This window comes from Pithys albifrons, chromosome 5, assembly GCF_047495875.1.
Source record: "Pithys albifrons albifrons isolate INPA30051 chromosome 5, PitAlb_v1, whole genome shotgun sequence".
In the NCBI taxonomy this organism is placed as follows: Eukaryota; Metazoa; Chordata; class Aves; order Passeriformes; family Thamnophilidae; genus Pithys; species Pithys albifrons.
In genome coordinates, this window is record NC_092462.1 from 16,157,127 (window position 1) to 16,177,083 (window position 19,957).

Below are 19,957 nucleotides of genomic sequence, written 5' to 3' on the forward strand. Positions count from 1 at the left end.
AAAAGCCTCAAACAAGAAGTGTTTTACGCCCATGGCAAAGAGATCTCCTTGTACACCCAATAAGACACAGAGCTACCACAAGGCATGAAATCCTGTGGGATTCCTTGAGGAAAATCCTCCTCAAACCACTTCAGAAACTAATGCATGAATAAGACCTGAGCAGACCCTTCTCCCAGCACCGAGCCCTGCAATACCTTTGTGGCAACCACAGAGCAGGACACTTTGGCCACTACTTCTGTGCTTTGTCTCCAGGTTTTCTTATTAATTGCCTGAAACCACTCCTGGGATCTTCCTGTCAGTGAGTGCTCAGAGCCAGGCTCTGCGGGCAATCAGTCTTCCCTGACTTGATTTTCGGAGAACAGGAAGCAGATGTCCTGAGTCGTCACCCTCCTGCCACTCTGAGCATCTAAATTTGCACTCATTTTTCATCATTATGGAAAAGGCAAGGGGCAACAGGGCAGCACTGGAAACAGACACTTCATGTACAGAAATTCAAAACTAAACCTCATTTAGAAGGGAAATACTAAGGCCATTTGGAGAGAAAAGGCAAACTCCAATTTCTCTACAAGAAGCTAAGAACACAAGGACTCTTGCAACACCTCATAACAAACATTCATTTATTGTTTAGTTCCCATATGAATGAATCAACCATCAACCATCTTGGAAACTCCATCTCACACACAGGGAAAAAAAAGGTTATATACAAGATGGACAAATGTCCCAAAAATAAGATGTACAGATTTATTATGGGAACCAAGAGGGAGGGGAGAGGACAAAACCAAAAACTAGGACATTGCAGTCAGACTGTGACTTTCAAGAGATCTCTATTGCCATGTAAGTGGGGTTTTCAACTATTAAATAATTGGCATCTTAAAAATAGAACATTTGACAATTTCAACACATGTATTATTTCTTTTAAATAAATATTGCATGGAAATGATGCTTTGCCACCATAGCTGCCTCCTTTCCTTCCGCAACTCAACCATCACCTCTGTTTTTCCTTGGATTAATGGTTTGCCTCTGAATGGCAAATACTATTTCCTCCACTGTTATGTTTTGGTTTGTGTTTTTATTTTTGTTTGGCTTTTGTTTGGTTTTTGCAAAGGCTTGAATAGGCCCAGGTGAAAATGATGATTATTTTCCTAACCCTTTGCAGGCCTCTGACCTGGCTCAAGGTTGAAATACAATGGCTTGTTTAAAATTTCCTATTATTTAAACAGTGTTCTCTGTGTCCTGAAATGAAACATAGCTCCCTGCTATGGAGCTTGGTACTGATAGTTCCACAGATCACTTTTGAAGTGAGAGCCCCCAGGTAGCCCCCGACAAGCCTGTGATATGAACTGCCCATGGTCTCATTTCCTGCAAAGTCCAGGGGAGTTTGCCCCAGGAACCAGGCCTGACAACAGGGAGGGACATGGGTGCCCACAAAATGAGAGTACCAGAAGACCTGAGTCCCTGCTACACCTTATGCTTACCCTTAACACTCTGCTACACTTCTTGAAGGCTCCCACAGTGGTCTTCAGGTTCAATAAAGCTTGCTTTCTTCTTCCCCCTCCTCGGCTGGTGATTCTAGAAATAGCTTTGTCTAAAGGCAAAGCCAGAAGAAGGCATCGATCCACTAGTCTGGGATCGAGCTCCAAAGTGCACATTAGCCTTCAGGCTGGCTGCCCATCCCCATGCTTCCTGAGAATAAATTGGTTAATGCTGAGCCTCTCTCTGTCCCTGGCTTACTCTTAAGAATTTTCTGCTCCAGGGAGGAGGAGTGCAAGTGAAGTCTGATAGGTAAAATGAGGAGGGGGACATGGACCTTCCTTCCATTTGTTAGGACAGATAATCCCTGAAATGTACTAAGGCTTTTAACAAAGTGAACATAAAAGGACAGTCCCTTCAGGGTGTCAGAAGACCCAGCCATGATCCCAGCAGTCCTGCACTGCCAGAGAAGGTGAGAGGAGAACTTCCTTGTGCTTGGGACCAGGGCAGAGCCTCAGCATGCTCCAGCCACCTCCTCCCAGAGCCAAGATGACTCCAGGTTTCCCCATGGCAGGGGCCACTTCTACAGAAACTACTTCTGGAAATGCAGACCTTTTGCTGATATTTTACTGTCCATTTTCATGAGCCTCAAACCCATGAGCAGGTATTTTACAAAGGAAATACTGCTGCATGTGTGTAGAAACATTCCTCCAACCTGAAATTCTGTGGAAAAGGGAGAATTCTTTCCTTTAAACACGAGTATTTTGGGATATCATCTTTCTCTTCACCACTCCCACAGGTCTGTCAGAGATAGGGCAAGGGATGTGAGAGGGCACCAGAGGGCTAAGGCACACTCTTATATATAAGGATGGCAGGATGCTGCTGTCACACAACAAGAAATCTTTGGATAGAAAAAGGTGTCATTTTACTGAACACACAAATGCCATGGATGCTGCCTTCACTGATACTGTGACATGGAAAAAATGCTTGCAAATTATTCCCTTTTGCATTCCCTTGACAGATTTCTAAGTCACTGGGCTCATCCTATAGTGTGGCTGAGAAAGAGCACATGAGTTCTGTCCCATGTGAAGGGGAGACTGCTTTGGTACCAAATCCTGCTCTTAGTTAATCACTGAGACCTTAAATGGTAGCAGGCAAATATCCAAATGCAAAATTTGCCTTATGTTCCACATTCAGCCACTTAACCAGAAGCATTTCCTCCCCATGGAAGCTCTCAAACTCCAAGCTATCACAGTGAACCAGTGCAGCTTTCCACCCCCACCCACTGAAATGACAAAAACCCGCCCAACAAGAACTCCTCCTTGTGACATCCCTCAGAAGAGAGGCAGATCTGTTCCAATTGCACCATGTCATTTTGCCACTCCAACTGTGTTTGGCTTCCAAGACCCTCAGTAACACAGTTCAAGTGCCATGGGCATGGATATGCATGAGATCACAGCAAGGAGGACCAAAGCAGTGATGATTTAAAAAGTAAACTTGCAGCACTGAAGGCAGTGGCTTCCTCAATTCTGTTAGCTAGCTGACAAAAGCAAGACGGTGAGGTTGGAAAGCAGGCAAAGCAGATCCTTTTGCTGTTTTTACTGTAACACAACGCTGGTTGGTGCTGATGAGGTTGCTACTTGCTCTATGAGGAACAAAGATCCAAGATTGCATCCGTGCTTGTAAAAACAACTTCTCTGGCACATTTTCTGGGTGTGCAGCTGCTGCAGACTGTGGGATGTTGCATAACCACCTCTGGAGGCAGATTTCCTTCTTGTCAGCATCATGTGCAACTCTTGTCCTGCTGGTTATTTGTAACAGAAATGTTTATAGACCATCGATACATTGGGCCATTCAGACAATTCATTGCACTTAATCATTTTAAAGGAAGGTGCCATCCTCCATCTCTTCTTTTTCAAGGCAGCAAAATGCTACCCTAAAACAACACAGTTCAAAGGTTTTTCCAGTGTAACCAGATAACTTCCAACTTTATTTAAAATATTTTCCCTTGCAGGTGCTTGTATTGAACAATAAAAAAAAAATAAACTGTTTCTGAGGCTTCAAAAGTGCAAAAAACTTCAAGGTATTTAACCACCTAGAGAACCAGTTAAGGCATATTTGCTTCCAGTCTCAGCCACTGTAATCCCTGTCTGATGTAGTGTACCAGGTCGGTCAGGCTACTGGTCAGTGCCAAAGAACATGTCACTCTGCTGAGTTCAGCAAAAAACTCTGGAAAAAAAAGGTAGGGAAAGAGAAAACATTTGATTGGTTTCATACAACAGGCATGTCTGACAGGCAAGGAGTGACAGCAGTCAGTTGGCCAGTCCTATTGAACAGTGCTAATGCCAACAGCTCAGCAGTCAGAGAGGGCTGCGGAGCATAACAAGCACAGGAGGCAGGGCACACAGGAGGAAAACACACTTGCACACACACACATACACACTGACCTGCCTCCTCATGTCATGGCTTTAAAGGACATTGAGCCTCCATGGTAGGTGGGCAAGAGTTTGGGTGTTCACACCACAGTCCCTGCTTAGAGCTTCCCCCAAATTTTAAACAGGTCAAAATTTGAGTGTCTTCCTAAGCAACACCCAGAAGCATGCACAGCTGTCTTCAGACTGGTCCCTTTTCTTCATTCACCCTCAAACCTTGGAGACATCATAATTTCTCCACGGAACAGATTTAACAATTTGTGTAGCTTGCCAGACTATAGATCTGATTTGGACTGCTTATAAGCTGAGCATGTCAGGCAGATCTCACAGTCCTCCTATTCTGTCACCAACTTCGGGTATCCCTCCTGCACAGGCAGGAGGTAGCTCTTGCAGCACATCTGAACATACCAGGAGGTGCTGGCAGGCTGCAAGCCCTGCTCTGTGCAGGTGACCACAAGTTATGGAAAATTCTCACACCCACTCCTTTAAAGTCACCTTTCCAAGACACTCCTGTATGACCAGCCTTCCAGTGACCTGGGCTTATCCCAGTCCCTCAGTCTCTCAAGCCTCAATCATGTTGCCAAGTACCTTTTCAGAAACCGGTCATTCTCAGGTCTCCTTTTTTGACACAAAAAGATTGAAGCTGAAGGCAGAAAAATTCTGTTTGGCTACACAAGGAACTCTTCTGAAGCAGAGTGCACAACACTTTCATTCTAATACTTGCCAATTCAGAAGCAGAGAATAAATTTTCCCTGATTTTCCCGCTTTTGTTTACTAATTTCATGTTTAAAAAAATCTTGTTTACTAGATCCAAATCTTACAGAAGAGTTGTAAGCAGAGAAAAAATGTCCAAAGCCCTTGTCTGAGCACACAGAAGATAACCTGATCTGTGACCACAGCATCATGTGAAAGGATAGGGACTTCCCATCCATGCCTGCAACCTCAGCTTGTCTTCGCTGGCAGAGATCAGAGGCTGGAAGACCTGATCACAGCCTTATGGTTCACAGCACTGCTGTGAATTACAGTGAGGAGCTGGGTCCTGGCTGTGGCTCCACCAGCACTTCAGCTCTGCACACGTGACTTGGGCATCAGTTACAACTAACTGCTAACTTAGGACTTCCCTCTTTAAAGGATCTTGATAGCCAGGCAGCCAACTGCTCTTTCTTCCTCTTCTTGGGCCCCATGAGTTGCATAAAAGAATCAAAGATGTGGCCTTTTTATTTCATGTTCTCACTCTCTGTACTTCTTTGCATCTGTACATTACACTGACTATCAACAAGCTTCTGTTCTGAAATGCCCCCTGAACAGTGACAACAACTACCAAGCCTACATGAGCATTTACTGGTCTCCTGCACACATCAACTCCCTAAAGAGTATTTACTATCCCAGTCATCGTTCCCCTACATCAGAACTGGCCACACAGAGCAGGTTTTGAATTAAGTCTTGACTGATGCAAAGTTGTGCTCAGGATGCCCTCCCACACATTTTCCTCCATGACTCACTCCTCTGGCTTACTAGCAGCATCCCCTGCTGCTTCTATGTGACAGCCTTTTATGAGCCTTTTGAGGACAGAATCCAAAATACTACACATGAACTGCTGCTGGGAGCATAGATTTGTTCAGAGGGCAGCCAATGACTACAGTTACTTTATTCAAAGGTGACTTGTGAAGCCCTTTGAATTTCAGCAACTACCTCATTAGTGTGAGGATGTTTGCAACCGTCCAACAATTCATCCAGGCACATCGTGCTTGTTTTCTTTTGCAAGTTTGCCAACAGGTCACAGCAATGCATCTATTCCCCTACAGTGCCCCACAAAACTTTGTGTTTTATGAAAAATAACATGGCAAAAGCCACGTGGGATGGCAGGTTACAGGCTGAACTGCACCCACCCTGTGGCTTTCATATATTCACCACTGCTTGCACCACAGGACAATACAGCATTTTTAACAACAAAACTGTAAAATAAAAAAAGTAGCAGCAATTCTAGGAACTGCTACTGGCAAATACTGGGCACGCACCCAGTAAGGACTCAAATTCAAGTACTGCTCAGCTTCTCTGTTAGGCAGAGAAGCCAGCTTAACCATTTTCAAGACAAAATGACCCGGAAGTTTGACAAAAACAAAAACACAAGACAACAGGCCAAAAAGATGTTTTTAAACAAAGTGAACCAACTCAGAAAAGCTCAGTGCCCAATGGGAAAAAAAGAAAAAAACCTACCCAACTTCTTGTTATGCTTCTTGTGTTACCATGAAGTGAGTTGGCTGGATTCCTGCACTTGATACCCTCATTCCTTAGCTCTTGGACATTTGTGGATGCCAAGACAACCGTTTAATTGGAACACTCATCAATATATCACCATCAAGTATCTCTGCCAATAACCTGCCAATATGCTGTAGCTGTCTATTTCAACATAAATAATGCTTTGATCTTTAGGTATGGTGCTTAGGTATGGTAGGATTTAAGCAAGTACACATCACCAAAATACATGAAACAGGAAAGACAAAGGGCAAAAACCTACCCTTATTCTTTCTGGCCAGTGCATCAGCCTTTTCCCAAATTTCATAGGCATGGAGGATATAGGAAGTGATGTTGACATAGGAAGAAGTGACACTTGAGATATGACAGGAGACAGTGACTGTAGAGCCAACGCTGTTGCCGAAGCCATTGTGGCCAATGCTGCTGCTATCATTTGATCCCGGCTGAGAACTCACAGAACCAGCAGGAGAGGGTATTGGAGAAAGAGGAGAAGGCAAGCCTGTGCTTCTGCAGCAGAAAAGAAACACCATCATTAACGTTCAATTTCAGAGCTAAAAGTCTTTCCACAAGGCTGTCTTATGCCAGGAGCTATCCGGTGTCATCCAGGCTTGCAGTATGGAGTGGACTGTTGAAAAGTGAGATGTGTTCAGCTACAGTACAAGTAATTGTCCTTTGAGTGGAAGGCCAAGTTTTTTGAAGTGATTTGTGACTCTAAGGACTCCTCTCAACAAAAGAAAAAGTGGAACCAGACATCAGAAAGGGCCACCCATCCACATTCCAAAATCTACACCTGCTTGTGAAAGTCTTCACCAGATTATCCAAGTGTTTTTTGCTAATGCCTTCCATTTCAGGCATGCTGAAGCTCCCCTGCTATGGAGACTGGAGCTCTCTGACAGCTACTCAAACCAGCCAGGTCAGCCTACACACACTTATTTATAGACCTTGGGAAGCTAAATGTGGTCAGCCACCCGCCTTCCAGACACAGACTGGCTTCATCACATCACTTCACCCCTAACACTTCAACCAACCTAATTTTAGTCACTGGTATGACAGGGCTTCCACCACTGCAGTCGAGAGGCCATTTACTTCCCAATGAACAATACTGTGCAAGGTGGCCAAAAAATGTCACTGGAATCAGCACCACTATTATAGTCCAAACAACCCTATCTCAGCCACAGAGCTTAAAGGGCACAGATGTGGAGCCTGGTAGCTGTCTGCCAAATGGAACTACCACAGCACAGAGAATAGCTCTTTGCTACTCATTGTCATTAAAACAGAGACACATGACAACGCACAAATTTTTAAATCTTACCTTGCAACACCTGGAGAAGGTGCTTGTATTACTCTGAAATTACTCTGCAGCAAGGAATAAAAGTCTTATTAGTTTTGGGCTGTTCAGCTGACATCAGTAATTACTGCAGCCATCCAGCTGGCAGCTTAGCACTACTTGTGCCCTACCTTGAAGTGGTCATTCAGGAGTCTGGAATACCTCATTGCAGTGTCTTTTTTGTACCCAAACATTGCCATGTGCAGAATGGACTGGCAGCGCATGCTGTGAACAGAAACACACCTGAGTGTCAGTGTGTGTGATCAGCACTCACCAGCCTTGTGGGATGGAGGCAAGCACACCTCAGCTGTACTGAAAAGCCAAGAAAGCTCAAAATTTCTCCTCCTGCTGCTCATCTTGAAAAAAAAAAGACTGGTGAAAAAAATCACAAGGCAAAGAAAGAAACGAGGAAGGGCCTTGTCTCTTCTTTATAAACAGGTGCCCAGCCTCTCAGAGGTGCCAAAGGCTGAGTAAGCCCCCGTCCAGAAGTGCCTCAGCTACAGCTTCAGTTACATGGCTAAAACACAGGCAGTCAAACTGCATTCTTTCACCTGAGGTGAAAGCCCTTATGTGCTCTCAGGTTACCAGCAGATCAACTTTTAATGCCTGTGCCTTCTACATATGGTCCCTTGTGATCTTCCAGCTCACTTTAGAGATGCTTCAGTTAATTCTAGTTTTTCTATTGTGTTTTTTTTCCCTTGCATAACTCTAACTCCCATTAATTCGCTCCTTCGACATTGCAAGTAACGGGTCTTTCACTCTATCCAATCTCAAAACAGAACATGAAGGAACAGAAAGAAACAGCTACTCACCGTAACACGGCAAAGATTTTTCCATGTGAAGAGACTGAGGAGTCTGCAAATGGGTTCAATGTCATAATGAATCTAAGGAAACAAAATAAACAGAACCTTGTCAGCTATCAGTGTGTCCTCAAGACCCACTGTTTATGAAAAAACAGTGTATACCACTCACTCAAAAGCCAGTCCAAAAGTCAGGAAGCCTGCTGTGAGTTCTTAGTCCTGGCACCAAGAACTTTGCATGATCTTGAACAGAGGACTGTGTCTCAAAATGCCTTGTTCTCCACACAGCAGAAACAGATGTGCCAGCCCCTTATGTGACTCACTCTCTTACACAAATTAAGGGACAACATCCCTACAAGTAGATGACCCATGTGGGCCACCTACAGGCCTTGGGCCCAGAGAAACCTGGAAAATCTGCCTTCAATCAAGCTGCAAGATCTTTGGGGCACAAACTGTTCTTCCACATGCCATACTGTTGTTTTGCTTTTTATAACTTTGCATAACTATTGAGGTCACATGCACAAGCAACTGCAGATCTGGGTAAAGTATAAGCTGCTTCATCTTCTTGATTGTCATGATCAATGTCCTCTGGTGTACCTCAGCTTCTGAGCTCAAATGCTGAGGAGGACATGGTGCTGCCTTCTGATAAGCAATGCTGAAACATTTCAATGCATTTGCCTCTGGGGCCTCTGGATAGTCTGTCTGTCTCAGGCTCATGCAGCAACCCCAACTCTGCTCCATGGTGGGAGTCCAGAGGTGTCACAGTTGAAAACAAGCAATGCAACTAATCCTTCCCCTCCAAACATTCTGCCAAACCATTATGCTTTGAAAGGCACTTACTTGATGAGAACTATGGTGTCGCTGAATATGCTATAAGCTGATTTTGGTTCTAGTGCATCCGATTCCAAGGCAATCCCATATTCGATGAATAAAAGGGCAGCCTCTAGGTACTGAAAGGCCTTTCCAGTCTTGTCAGTCTATTGGGAAGAACACTCACATTTTTAGACTAAGACCAAACCCCCTTCTCTCAAATGTACTTGAATTCTCTTTTTTTTCACCCTAGTTAGGCAGGATTTGAAGAAATAAAAGATCCCAGTCTGGCTCTGGGTGACAATTAGAGGGTTCTCAGCAGAACCCCTAATATGATCCCAGTCATCAGCTTTGCGGGCTCTGGCTACTTGTATCTCTTCCTCTTGCACAGCAGTTTCCTTAAGTAATTTATTATCTTCACTCTTTTCAGATATTATCTGGTCTTGCAGGCTTGTCTTTCAAGAGGCAGAGGGGGCCTTCCCACTGCAGTATTCCCTGACTTCATTTTCACAGGTAAAAGGCAAGTAGCAAATGGACAGTATCTGACTGAGCCATAATTAGAAAAAACAGTAAGTTCACTCATGCATGCTGTTAAACTGCACAGAGGAGAGAAAGCCAGTTAGATTTGCCAAGGTCACTTTCAAGTCTTGTTCACCAGCAACACAATAACTGTCAGGATCCTGATTTTTCCAACTTCTTAAACTATCTTAAAACCTACTGTATCATATGTCTTCCAAGGACTCTTTTGTTGCTCTGCAAAGCAAACAGGCTTGCTAACCTCAGACAACGTCAGTTCTGAACCCTGTTCTCTAGAGGTGTTTACACCCAAAAGAAACATCTGAACATCTGGCAAATAAAGACAGCCTCCCAACATACGACTGGAACATACTCCAATATGGAGCACAGAAGTCACATTAGCCTGTGAATCTTATTCACATGCACACAGGTACCAGGTCTGAATAAAAGATCTGGTTGACATTTCTGGCATGGGCCCAAGACTTACCATTGCATCAGCTTTGTGCTTCAGACTCTGGGCCTGTTCAAAGTAGTATTCCTTTGAATGCTGTCTGAATTGGGGACAGAGAAGAAAAACAGATGAAGAAGAGTAGAATAATTATCAGCTTTACTTTCATATCTAGAGGATGCTATGGGTCCAAACACCATGTTTTAGTAAGCCTGTTACAGCCTGATCAAACACACATGCCAGTTATGATAGTTACTGAATGAATGTTGTCTGCATGTTCAGAAGTACACAGCAGCAGAATGCACAGAGAAAATCCATAGATTTCTTAAAAATGTATGCTGGAATAATATTGAAAACTTACATTTAGAAATGAAAAACCACCAGAAGTTAGGCTACTATGGGAGCAAGTTCCCATGGAAAGACAGTAGTTATGCCATCTATCATTCCTCAAGTACAGTTCCATAAATACATTTAAATTGAAACATAGAGTAAACTTAGCAGCACCACACACTAATCTGAGACCAAAAGAGCTTGCGTTCAAGTTATCTGCTTACAAGAAAGATAGTACTTAACTTTCAGAGTAGCTTCCCTCAAACCAAGAACCTTTGCTTTGTTGTAAACCTTTGCTTTGTGGTGGGTGGGGTAAGTCCCAATCACAAGAAGGCAGTACAGAGCAGGTCTCACAAACCCCTCTCCTCCCAGAAGAAGAGCTCATGAAAAAGCAGAATGGCGGGTGCAGGGCCTGCCTTGCCTCATGTTTTCAGAAATACTGATCAGGGGTGAAAAACAAAACCTTACTTTTCAAACTTGAGTAGAGGTCTGCTTGGCTTGGAGGTACCATTTGGCAAAGAAGGCACTGGGAAAGGCTTTGTGTCATCCTTTACAGACCCCTGAAAAAGCATAGAGATAAAGTTGGTTAGAAAGTTATGCCTAAACCAATTCCAAAATGTGGCTTTCCTAAATTTCAAGAGAAAATATTTATTTGTCTAAGCATAGTCTATTCTCTAGACTCTCCCCTCCTTCCTTTCTTTATTCACCAACAACCCATCCTATAATGGAAATAGGAGTTTGGCTTCTCATTTGACTGCTCATAATATTTAAAACCATTCAAACACTTTCCCAAGAACGGAGAAATTCAGCAACAGGTTTCTTTGCACAGTGGCTAAGACAGCAGTAAGGCTGCAAGCAGCACTTATTTCACAGCCACTTGCCAAGGCAGGAATGGGTATGATCTGCTCACACACATTTTCAGCTTAACCACACAACAATTGCTGATTCTCCCTTACTGACTACACTGCCAGGAAAAAAGCAAGCAGTTAGAAGCCTGCTAATACAGCACGCCCAGTCTGGCTTAACATAGACACACAACAACATTCTGGACCACACCACCACCACCCAAGCCACCAGTAAGTGGCCATGCCACTGAATTTTATAATCCAGAAATGCAAAGATCCAGCTGCAAGGATCATGAATAATTTTTTAAACAAGCTATAAAATGTTACATCTGAGTTGCAGTCAATACCACAGGTTGCTTGTCTCTTATTTTAGCAATGCTCTCTCTCTTTTTATAAACATATTTTATTTTTACACCAATACTGTATTTGCAGTTGCCTGCAATCAGAAATAGTGACAGCATAAACATGATTCTCCTGCTTTTGGTGTTTGTGTGGTCACTCCTTCTCACTGTGTTTTACTGGCGAGATGAAAACAGATGATGGAAATTGGCAGAGAAGTTACAGGCTTTTGGGCTACCAACATACAGTCACAGACAGGCATTAAATGCTTCCTTCCACGAGCTTTCTCTTGTGGCTAGTTTATCTTCCTTTTTAATATCCTCAGAGTATGTTTTTAAAGAGAATCATACAGCACCCACGGCTTGCAGGAAGGATCCTACCAGTTATCCTGGATACCTACTCTGATGCCCTTTGACAGTTCCGTATGATTTTCCTCCACTTTCCTGTGCTTGGCAGACAAAGGATGCTTGTGGTTGCTCTTGTTCCTGGCAGGGTTATCCACGGCAGGCAGATCATCAGTCTTACTTTTCGATCTCTTTTGGGCAATCTTGGTTGACTGTGGTGCAGGATGTCCAGTAGACATGGGTGGCAGTGATGGGAGCAGCAGATCTTTCTTCTGCGTATCAAAAGAAACTTTTGATGGCCTGGAGATGGGAAGAAAATTCATTAATATGGTGTACATATAATGTAGGGATTTTTTTAAAACTTATTTACATCATGTACCAATTCTGTTTAAACTCCTCTGGAAGTGTGAGATGACTAGTTAATAAAAAGGATCCAACAAAAATAAAATTTCAGGACCACACCGTCACCTACCATCAACATACACACAAGTTGCTTTTCAAGTAAGAATTAGTCTCAAAACTTGTTCTTGTAGTAAACACCTGAAACCAGAATATGAGGACATTGCAAAAAAGGAATCCTTCCAACACAGCCCCTTTTCACTGAATGAGGAGGGTGATTACAGTGACTAAAATCCCTGTGACAAATCACCCAACGAGGCACCTGTAAACCACCTTTCAGTTCCTGCAGCACTGCTTGCTTCTCCCCCTTATGGTACATGGTACCTTCTGTAGTCAGAGATACTCCCCCTGACACTTGATCCTGTATGTGCTTTGACAGAATTAAACTGAGTTCCTCCTTCAAGACTTGTCAGCTCAACTAGACAACACTTAGAAAGTTCAGAGGATTCAACTGAGAGAGACTTAAAATGCTGTGCAGAGAATGTCAGAGATTATCACATTTAATAATAGAGGGACTAATGTTATATAATTCTCAGCATCTGAAGTTAGGGTGACCAGGGAGCTTTGGCAGCAGTAAGCAGCACTACATAGTTCTAAACCTTATTTCTCCACTGCTCCTTTACAACATTTTTATTCAGCTTCTCAAAGTTTCCAAGGAAACACTGAGCAGTGAATCGTGGGTCATGGACTGCAATATCAGAAGAGGATGAAATTAAGTCACACGTAGTGAGAAGGCTTGAGTGAGGCACATCTTGCCTGATTCTGCTGTGCACAGCACAGTTCTCTTCTCTTTCATCACTCACTTTCCCAAAGGATGGTCCCTACTCACTGCATACATGCTCTCCAGCTTCTCTACCTTGGCACAGCTGATGTTCCAGAGCACAGAATCATTCCTTGACCTGGTCTGGTGCACTATTCATCGTGTCCTTCCCACTTCAAAAGCCAGATAACAGGTGCTCATTTTCACTAAGAAGAAGGGAGGAATAAACTCCAGAATTAAAGCTCTTCCATTACTACCACAGTTTAAATATCCCTTTACCCAGCTAAATGTTAGTCCCCATGCCTCAGTGCTTTCAGAGTATGTCAGTGTTTTTTCTGCAGAAATGCATTTTACTCCTGTTGTCAGGACAGAAACCCCAACACTACCCATCAGTCCAAACCAACACCTCAAGTTCTAGCCACTAACAAGCAGGAACTGAAGGCAGTAGCCCATGACTGATGCATGAGTCTCCCCTCTCAGGAACACTGCCCAGTTGGAAACACGCTCCTGGAAGTATTCATTCTAGCAAAGACCTCGCCAAAATTCTGGCAGTGCCCTGGTATGCAAATTACAGGGCAAGCTTTGGCAGGATCTACCAGAAGCACTGCACATGCTATGCTAGGATAAATGAGAAATTCCTGGCCACAAAGGCCACCTGAAATTCCAGTCAGGACTCAAAAGGCATTGTCTTGTGTTGAGCCTAGATTTAGGCCTACCTAGCTAAACCCATAACAGGCATGAGCGTTGTGTTTCTGTTGGGTCACATAGAATAAAAAGACAAAGACAACAATAAAATTTTAGTGGAGAAGGGAAATACTCCCTGTTTTCTGGAGTGGTTGTTTCCAGGATGTTAAGGCAAATCTGCAACAGATTAAGTTTTAGAAGGCACATTATGTTAGAAGCACACTCATGAGTTTAAGGACAGGAGATCAGTTCCTTGCTTTAAGCCTCTTAAGAAAAGCTTTTCTGCCATCCCACCACTGCATACTCACTTCAATTTACTGGAGTCTTTGTTAGCTGAAGACAGTGATGATTTTGTTTCTTTTCCTAATTTCATTTTCTTCCTATCAGTCTCCTCCTTCTCTTCCCTCTAAGAAAAAAAAAAAATCATTCCAGTTTTCAAAGTTCACATGAAGTACAGACCAATACAGCTAAGCGTGATTGATGCTGGTATAAAAAAAAAAAAGAAAGAAAAAACATATCAGAACCAACAAAACAGAAACCACAACACAGCAGATATAAATTACAGGCTCACTGACAAGTAACCTAAAATGGCAGTTTATCTACTTTTGCTTGGCTAGATTAATTGTTTTGTAGTGGCAGGGATGGAACTTCTAAACCTGTTGCAGCTAATCAAAAAAAATCAAAAGTAAGGCATGTGCATGTGAGTCAGATCACACAGAACCCCCAGATGTGCAGGGGTATTCAGTTTCTATTAACAAGAATCTGATATAGGTGAAATTTTAAAGTCAGTTAAAATCTGGGGACCCCAGAACTGGATGCTCACTCAAGGGTGTGGGTCTCACCAGAGCAGAGTAGAGGAGCAGAATCATCTTCCTCAACCTGCTGACCACATATCTTTTGATGCAGCCCAGGATGTGGTTGGCTTTTTCAGCTGCAAGCACACACTGCTGGGTCATGTCCAGCTTCTTATCCACCAGAACCCCCCAAGTCCTTCTTCATTGGGCAGCTCTCAAGGAGTTCTTCTCCCTGTCCCATGCTTATGTCTGGGACACATCCAGGCTTATGTCACTCAGTGGGCTGTGCTGTGACACAGAGTCTACCTCTGGCAGTGTGCTCAGGACAAGGCTCTAGGACCAAGATCATGCCCTTAGACTGTTTTTCAAGTTGCTCTCCACACTACCACAAAACATGGCTGAGAGCTGTGCCCAGCCCAGCTGGCTGCCATGAAGCCTGAGCTTCCAAGGACATTCATGTGTACTGACAGAACTGACAGTGAGACTTAGAGGTGGATTTTCCTGAAGTTGGGCACTGAGATTGCACAGGAAGACATGCCTTACATCAAATAGCTTCTCTCCTGGATCTTTCAGACAACAAAAGAAGTGACAAACTGACTGACTGTTTCTCCTTCTGCCTCTGCTCTGCAAGACAGGGAACTGCTGGGTTCTCAAGTTTCTTCACCATTTCCCTGTTCTTCTCAATTGTCCCTCACAACCACAGGAAATTCAGAAAATGACAAAACTAAATGACACCCTCACAAGAATTAGGCTATTCACCCACTCACGTGGAGCCACCTGCTCTGTGAGAAGCAAAAAGGTAGACAGGCACTGAAATGTCCACAGGGAATACCCACTGACTGCAATGCCTGCAGCCAACATTTTGTGCAGCTGATCCAGCTGGCTGGAGGTATATTCATAATGCCCTTTGGGAGTCAGCTTTCCAAAAAACACTTGTGAGCAATGACCACCTCAGTCAAATAAAGGGCTGTCTTGTAACTCAAGGGAAAATGACTGTGATTGCTGAGGGACTCTGTAAAGGGGTCTCTGGAAAGCCCTTTAGATCTCTAAAGCATCAGCATCACTGCAAGCACCACAGCAGCTCCAGCAAAAACCAAACAAGTTTTCTACCCATTTATCCAAGTGCTGAGATTCAAAGGAGGGGTTTGTGGCAGTTGCTACTATGAGCGAACCCAGTTCAGTCAAAAGTCTGCATTTCCAGAAAAGCAAGAGGCACAAAAGGTGCTGCTATCACCCCTGGCAATAACACAGCTCCCATCTGCAGAATTCGTCCGTCCTGTAAGCAATCCCAACTGTTTCATGGAAATAAATGACTCCACATAGGAAAAGACTACACTACTCAGACTGAGGTTGTATGGCTCAAGGCAGCCAGAAGCTGTATCCATGAGCAAAACTGAAAACCACAGATCACAGTGTCCTGGGTCAGTCCTCTCTCTTGGCAGCCCACAAACTGTAAGGCCAGGTGCCCCCCAAAACAGACAGTAAATGCACAGTGCAATTGACTGCACAGACTGGGATGTGCTTCAGATACTGTGCTTCTTTTAACAGGGTGGCATGGGGAGGGGGCACCACCACCCTGCAAAGCTCTTGCTTGGGTTGAAAGTCAGAGATGCTCACCAACACTGCCAAGGGGCTGGTCAGCCACATGCTACACATAGCCTGCTGCTGAAAGCTCCTCTGACAGAGGAGGGCTGGGGTTTTGTTATCTGAGAAAACTAGGATTTCAAAAAAACACAGCAAAAAATTCTTTAAAACAGCAAAGCACGTTAGACAGTTTACAGGGGTTTTTGTTTGCTCAGGAGGGGATGTGAAACCAACAAGAAACATCTCCACATTCTCCTCAGAAGTTTGTTAACAGCTTTATAGGAGGAACATAATGGCTCCACTTCATACCTATGAAAACTCCACAGAGGTTTTTTAAACACCACCTTGGTCTTTGTATAAACCCACCTCCCCCTCCACCTCTCACCCTCCTCTTTTGAAGGCAGTCCTCAGGAGTGTCTGTGGCCTTCCTCTTCAAGTCCTGCTTCCTTGAACCACAGAGGTCCTTGGTCTCTGTTCTCTTCTGGTGTCGGTCTTTCCTGGGGGGCTGAGGGACTTTTCCCAGGTGACAGAGATCAATTTTCACCATGAGGCGCTTATGGGTTGGGGGGTCCCTCACTGGCGAGAGCAACTTCTCCCCGAGAGGCAAAGGCAGTTTCTCCTTGTGCAAATCCTGAGGCCTGTGGCTGCTGGTCCTGATGGGGGTTGTGCTCTGGCCTTGAGGAAGGGGACTGAGAGCATCATGTCCCTGGGCATCTCCAATGAGTTTGGGGTCCAAGAAGGGTTTGGTGTTGGCCTGGTGGGAGCTCTTGTGCTTCCTTTTCTCAAAGGGCTCTTGAAGAGCTGACTTCGTGTCTTGTCTCTCGGTGGATTTTGGCTTGGCTACTTTTTTGACTTTTGGCTTGTCCTTGGAAGACTGGTCTCTGCCCTCCAAAGGACCAGAGTCACTCTCCACCTTTAGGCCTCTCCTGGACCCCTCATGCACCAGGGGCTTGCTGGGCCTTTTACTCCCCACAGTCTGCCTGGTCGAGGGCTCCTCGGTGCACACGGGAGGCTTCTGGCAGTTGCGTTTGGTCGGCAGATGAATGTCCTGAGAAGCCCTGGCCATTTGGTTCTTGTGATGCAGCTCCCTTGGCTCAGCTTGCCCATGGGAGGAGTTGCTGCTGAGGCCCTGCTCCTGCTTCTTGCCCTCCTCACGTCCATCCCCATGGGCGATTTCACCGAGACTCTCTGTTGGCACTGCTGGTGGGTTCACCTTGGTCAGCCAGTTGTCGAGCTGCCACTTATTAGAAGTTGGTGGCTCAGGCTGTAGACAAAAAGAGAAAGGAAGGATTCAAGACTGATGCCTTTATGGGCTGTTCCCATCCTAGCACAGCTTACCAGAGTCCAGAGACTATTGCCTAGACATCTTAAAGTGTGTCCTTTCATATGCAAAGAACTGACTATAAACAAACAGGCCACATATGCACTAACTTGATCTAGAGCATCATGGATGGACAGTTTGTTGAATAAAGGAAGGATAAAATGGTCAATGACAAATAACTAGGACTTCAGTAGAGAAGAGTCCTACAACTTTGTATTTTCAGGACAAACCAGGCAGAATTTGGTAAAAGAGAAGTGTAACATCTGGTTCCTTCCAAAGACACCCATACTGCAGCGGGCAAACTCTATAACTGAGTTGCTGGTCGGTAAAGAGTATTAGGGTGAGATGGAAAGATAGGCCTTCTCAAAGTTTGTTTTCGGCACATAAAATTCTCCCTGTTCAAGCACTTCTAAGGTAAAAGAAAGAAAAGCTACAGCTGAGGCAGGACAGGAGAAATAAATTACAAGTTTCCTGGACTTAGTAAGAGTATCTCAAAACTGCCAGTGGATTAGTTTACATCAGCTGTGGTCTGCAGATAAAACCATGCACTTCCCACTGGGCTGAGAATGTTTTGCAAACTGGAGAAACTCGTAGAAAGGGACATGAGCACTTCAGCACTTTCATTCCTAGAAAGTGCATGGTCTCAATTATGAAACTTTAAGGCACCAACTTCTGTTTGTCTGCTTTCCCCAGTAAAATCTTGAGAAATGCCAGCGTAGCATTATCCAAGACAAATTCAATAGAAGCAAGACTAAGTACATTCCAGTCCTTCCTGCAGGTCTGATCCCTTCAGCTGCGAGCTGGGAGAAGCTGAATCTGTCACTCAGGCACAGGATCTCCAAGGAGGCAGCAGCAGCCCATACCCTCAGCACCCAGAAATGCTGCACAGGTAGAGGTGGGCTCCAAACACCCCAGACCAGCTGTGCTTCTCATTGGCACCTCACTTGTGCCTTGCCAGTGAAGGCACTGATTCCTCCTAGAGTGCTAGACAACAATGCCAAAGCAGAAGGGGGAACATTTCAAGGTCAGGTACCTGAAAGGCTAATTACATTATTACTAAGGGTTATTTAATTGACAAACTAGAACAGGAAGCAAAGGGCAAGAAAAGTCTGGTGATGTAGCAAAAATGTCAAGGGGACACCTGAACAATGGCAGTACTTCAGGTCTTCCATCCTCACTGCATTGAGACAGCAAGAGGCTGAGGCAAGAGGCTGTGTTATGCAGCCTCAGTGTTTTATTTGCATTCACCTCAGGTACTGGTGCTCTTGAAGGGTTGTTCACTTCACTGTCACTGGAGTGGCTCTCTGTTTCTGAGTCTGAGGAGCTGTCTGAGTCACTGGTGCTCCCTGACTCCAGGCTGCTGGAATGTGCTGATCCCACACTCTTGGGCTGAGACTGTAAGGAGCTGCAAGGCCACCATGAGATAAAATTAGAAAGCAGCATGGGGGAAGGTTACTTACTTATTATATTGACATGTCAGCATTCAAAAATAAAACTAAAACCCCATGTTTTGGCACTGAGACAAGAGGAGAAAAAGTCAAGAGGAATATACTACCACACTCCAAAAATAAAGAACCAGAATAAAAAATTCACTGGAAATAATAAAATCAACTCCAGCCCAATCAAACATTTAAGAGGGATGCCACTGCTACAATGTGATGCTCCATTTAGCCAATCAAAGTTTAAAAATCCACCAAAGCTGACCAGTGCTTTTTCTGAAAGTCCTAAATTTCAAAATGAAAAATTTCCAGTGAAGGTGAACAAGACAGAAACATACATTCCAGGATGGTTTCTGGTTTTTTCTATTCTCACCCTTAAGTTTTCACTACTTCATCTGTTTTACTTGGTCAGGCTGCTGTAACTACTTCATTAACAGCCATATCAAGCAGCAGCATTTCTTGCACCACCCTCTTCTAATCAAGTGTCTTCCTCCACACTAACAAGGGGAGTGGATGGAATTGAGGGAGAGCTGTCACTTCTAGGTACTGCTTTGTTGTTTTGCAAAGGGTTTACAAAATTTAAATGTTAAATTTTTATGGGTTTTTTTTTACTGTGCAAATGGTTTTCTACATCAGTATCAACACAGCTGTATGACTTGGAGGCAAGCTCCTTGCTGCTCCAAAACTGGTATCGTGAGAACACTTATTTTGCGAGTTTGCAGACATACAGATCATGCCAAAAATCTCCAAGTCTGACTTTGTAGATCATTATCCTGTGCTTGAAGAATATAGAAATCAAACCAAAAATGTATGACAGTGCTCTCCTACAGGAAAAATTCTGGGGTCCTCCACTTTTCTTCCTCTAATTCTGGCATGCAGCTATTCAGTCTACCTATTGCTTCTGACTAACAATACATGGCAGGAACTGCTTACAATCAGCTGCCTTATCAAGAGGAGCTGAAACAGCTTCACCAAGTTTTCCTAACCCTTTTCTGTTCTTTACTTCTTGTTTGGGGCTCCCCCCTGAACTAAAACTGGACTCACATCTCACCCATTGCT

At 44.1% G+C, this 19,957-nt stretch overlaps 1 protein-coding gene across 2 annotated transcripts in view; it reads right to left on the bottom strand.

The window, feature by feature from the left end:
• Positions 1 to 588: 588 nt before the first annotated feature.
• Positions 589 to 19,957, bottom strand: part of AFF1 (ALF transcription elongation factor 1) — a 72,855-nt gene continuing 53,486 nt past the window's right edge. For both annotated transcript variants that reach the window (XM_071555745.1, XM_071555744.1), the window contains exons 10-21: positions 18,708 to 18,864; positions 16,524 to 17,402; positions 14,069 to 14,166; positions 11,974 to 12,217; positions 10,858 to 10,949; positions 10,099 to 10,162; positions 9,126 to 9,262; positions 8,298 to 8,369; positions 7,617 to 7,710; positions 7,471 to 7,514; positions 6,421 to 6,665; positions 589 to 3,699 (exon numbers count right to left, since the gene is read on the bottom strand). In XM_071555745.1, coding sequence (XP_071411846.1) covers positions 3,578 to 3,699; positions 6,421 to 6,665; positions 7,471 to 7,514; positions 7,617 to 7,710; positions 8,298 to 8,369; positions 9,126 to 9,262; positions 10,099 to 10,162; positions 10,858 to 10,949; positions 11,974 to 12,217; positions 14,069 to 14,166; positions 16,524 to 17,402; positions 18,708 to 18,864 — 2,248 coding nt within the window. In that variant the 3' untranslated portion in view covers positions 589 to 3,577. The remainder of the gene's footprint in view (positions 3,700 to 6,420; positions 6,666 to 7,470; positions 7,515 to 7,616; positions 7,711 to 8,297; positions 8,370 to 9,125; positions 9,263 to 10,098; positions 10,163 to 10,857; positions 10,950 to 11,973; positions 12,218 to 14,068; positions 14,167 to 16,523; positions 17,403 to 18,707; positions 18,865 to 19,957) is intronic.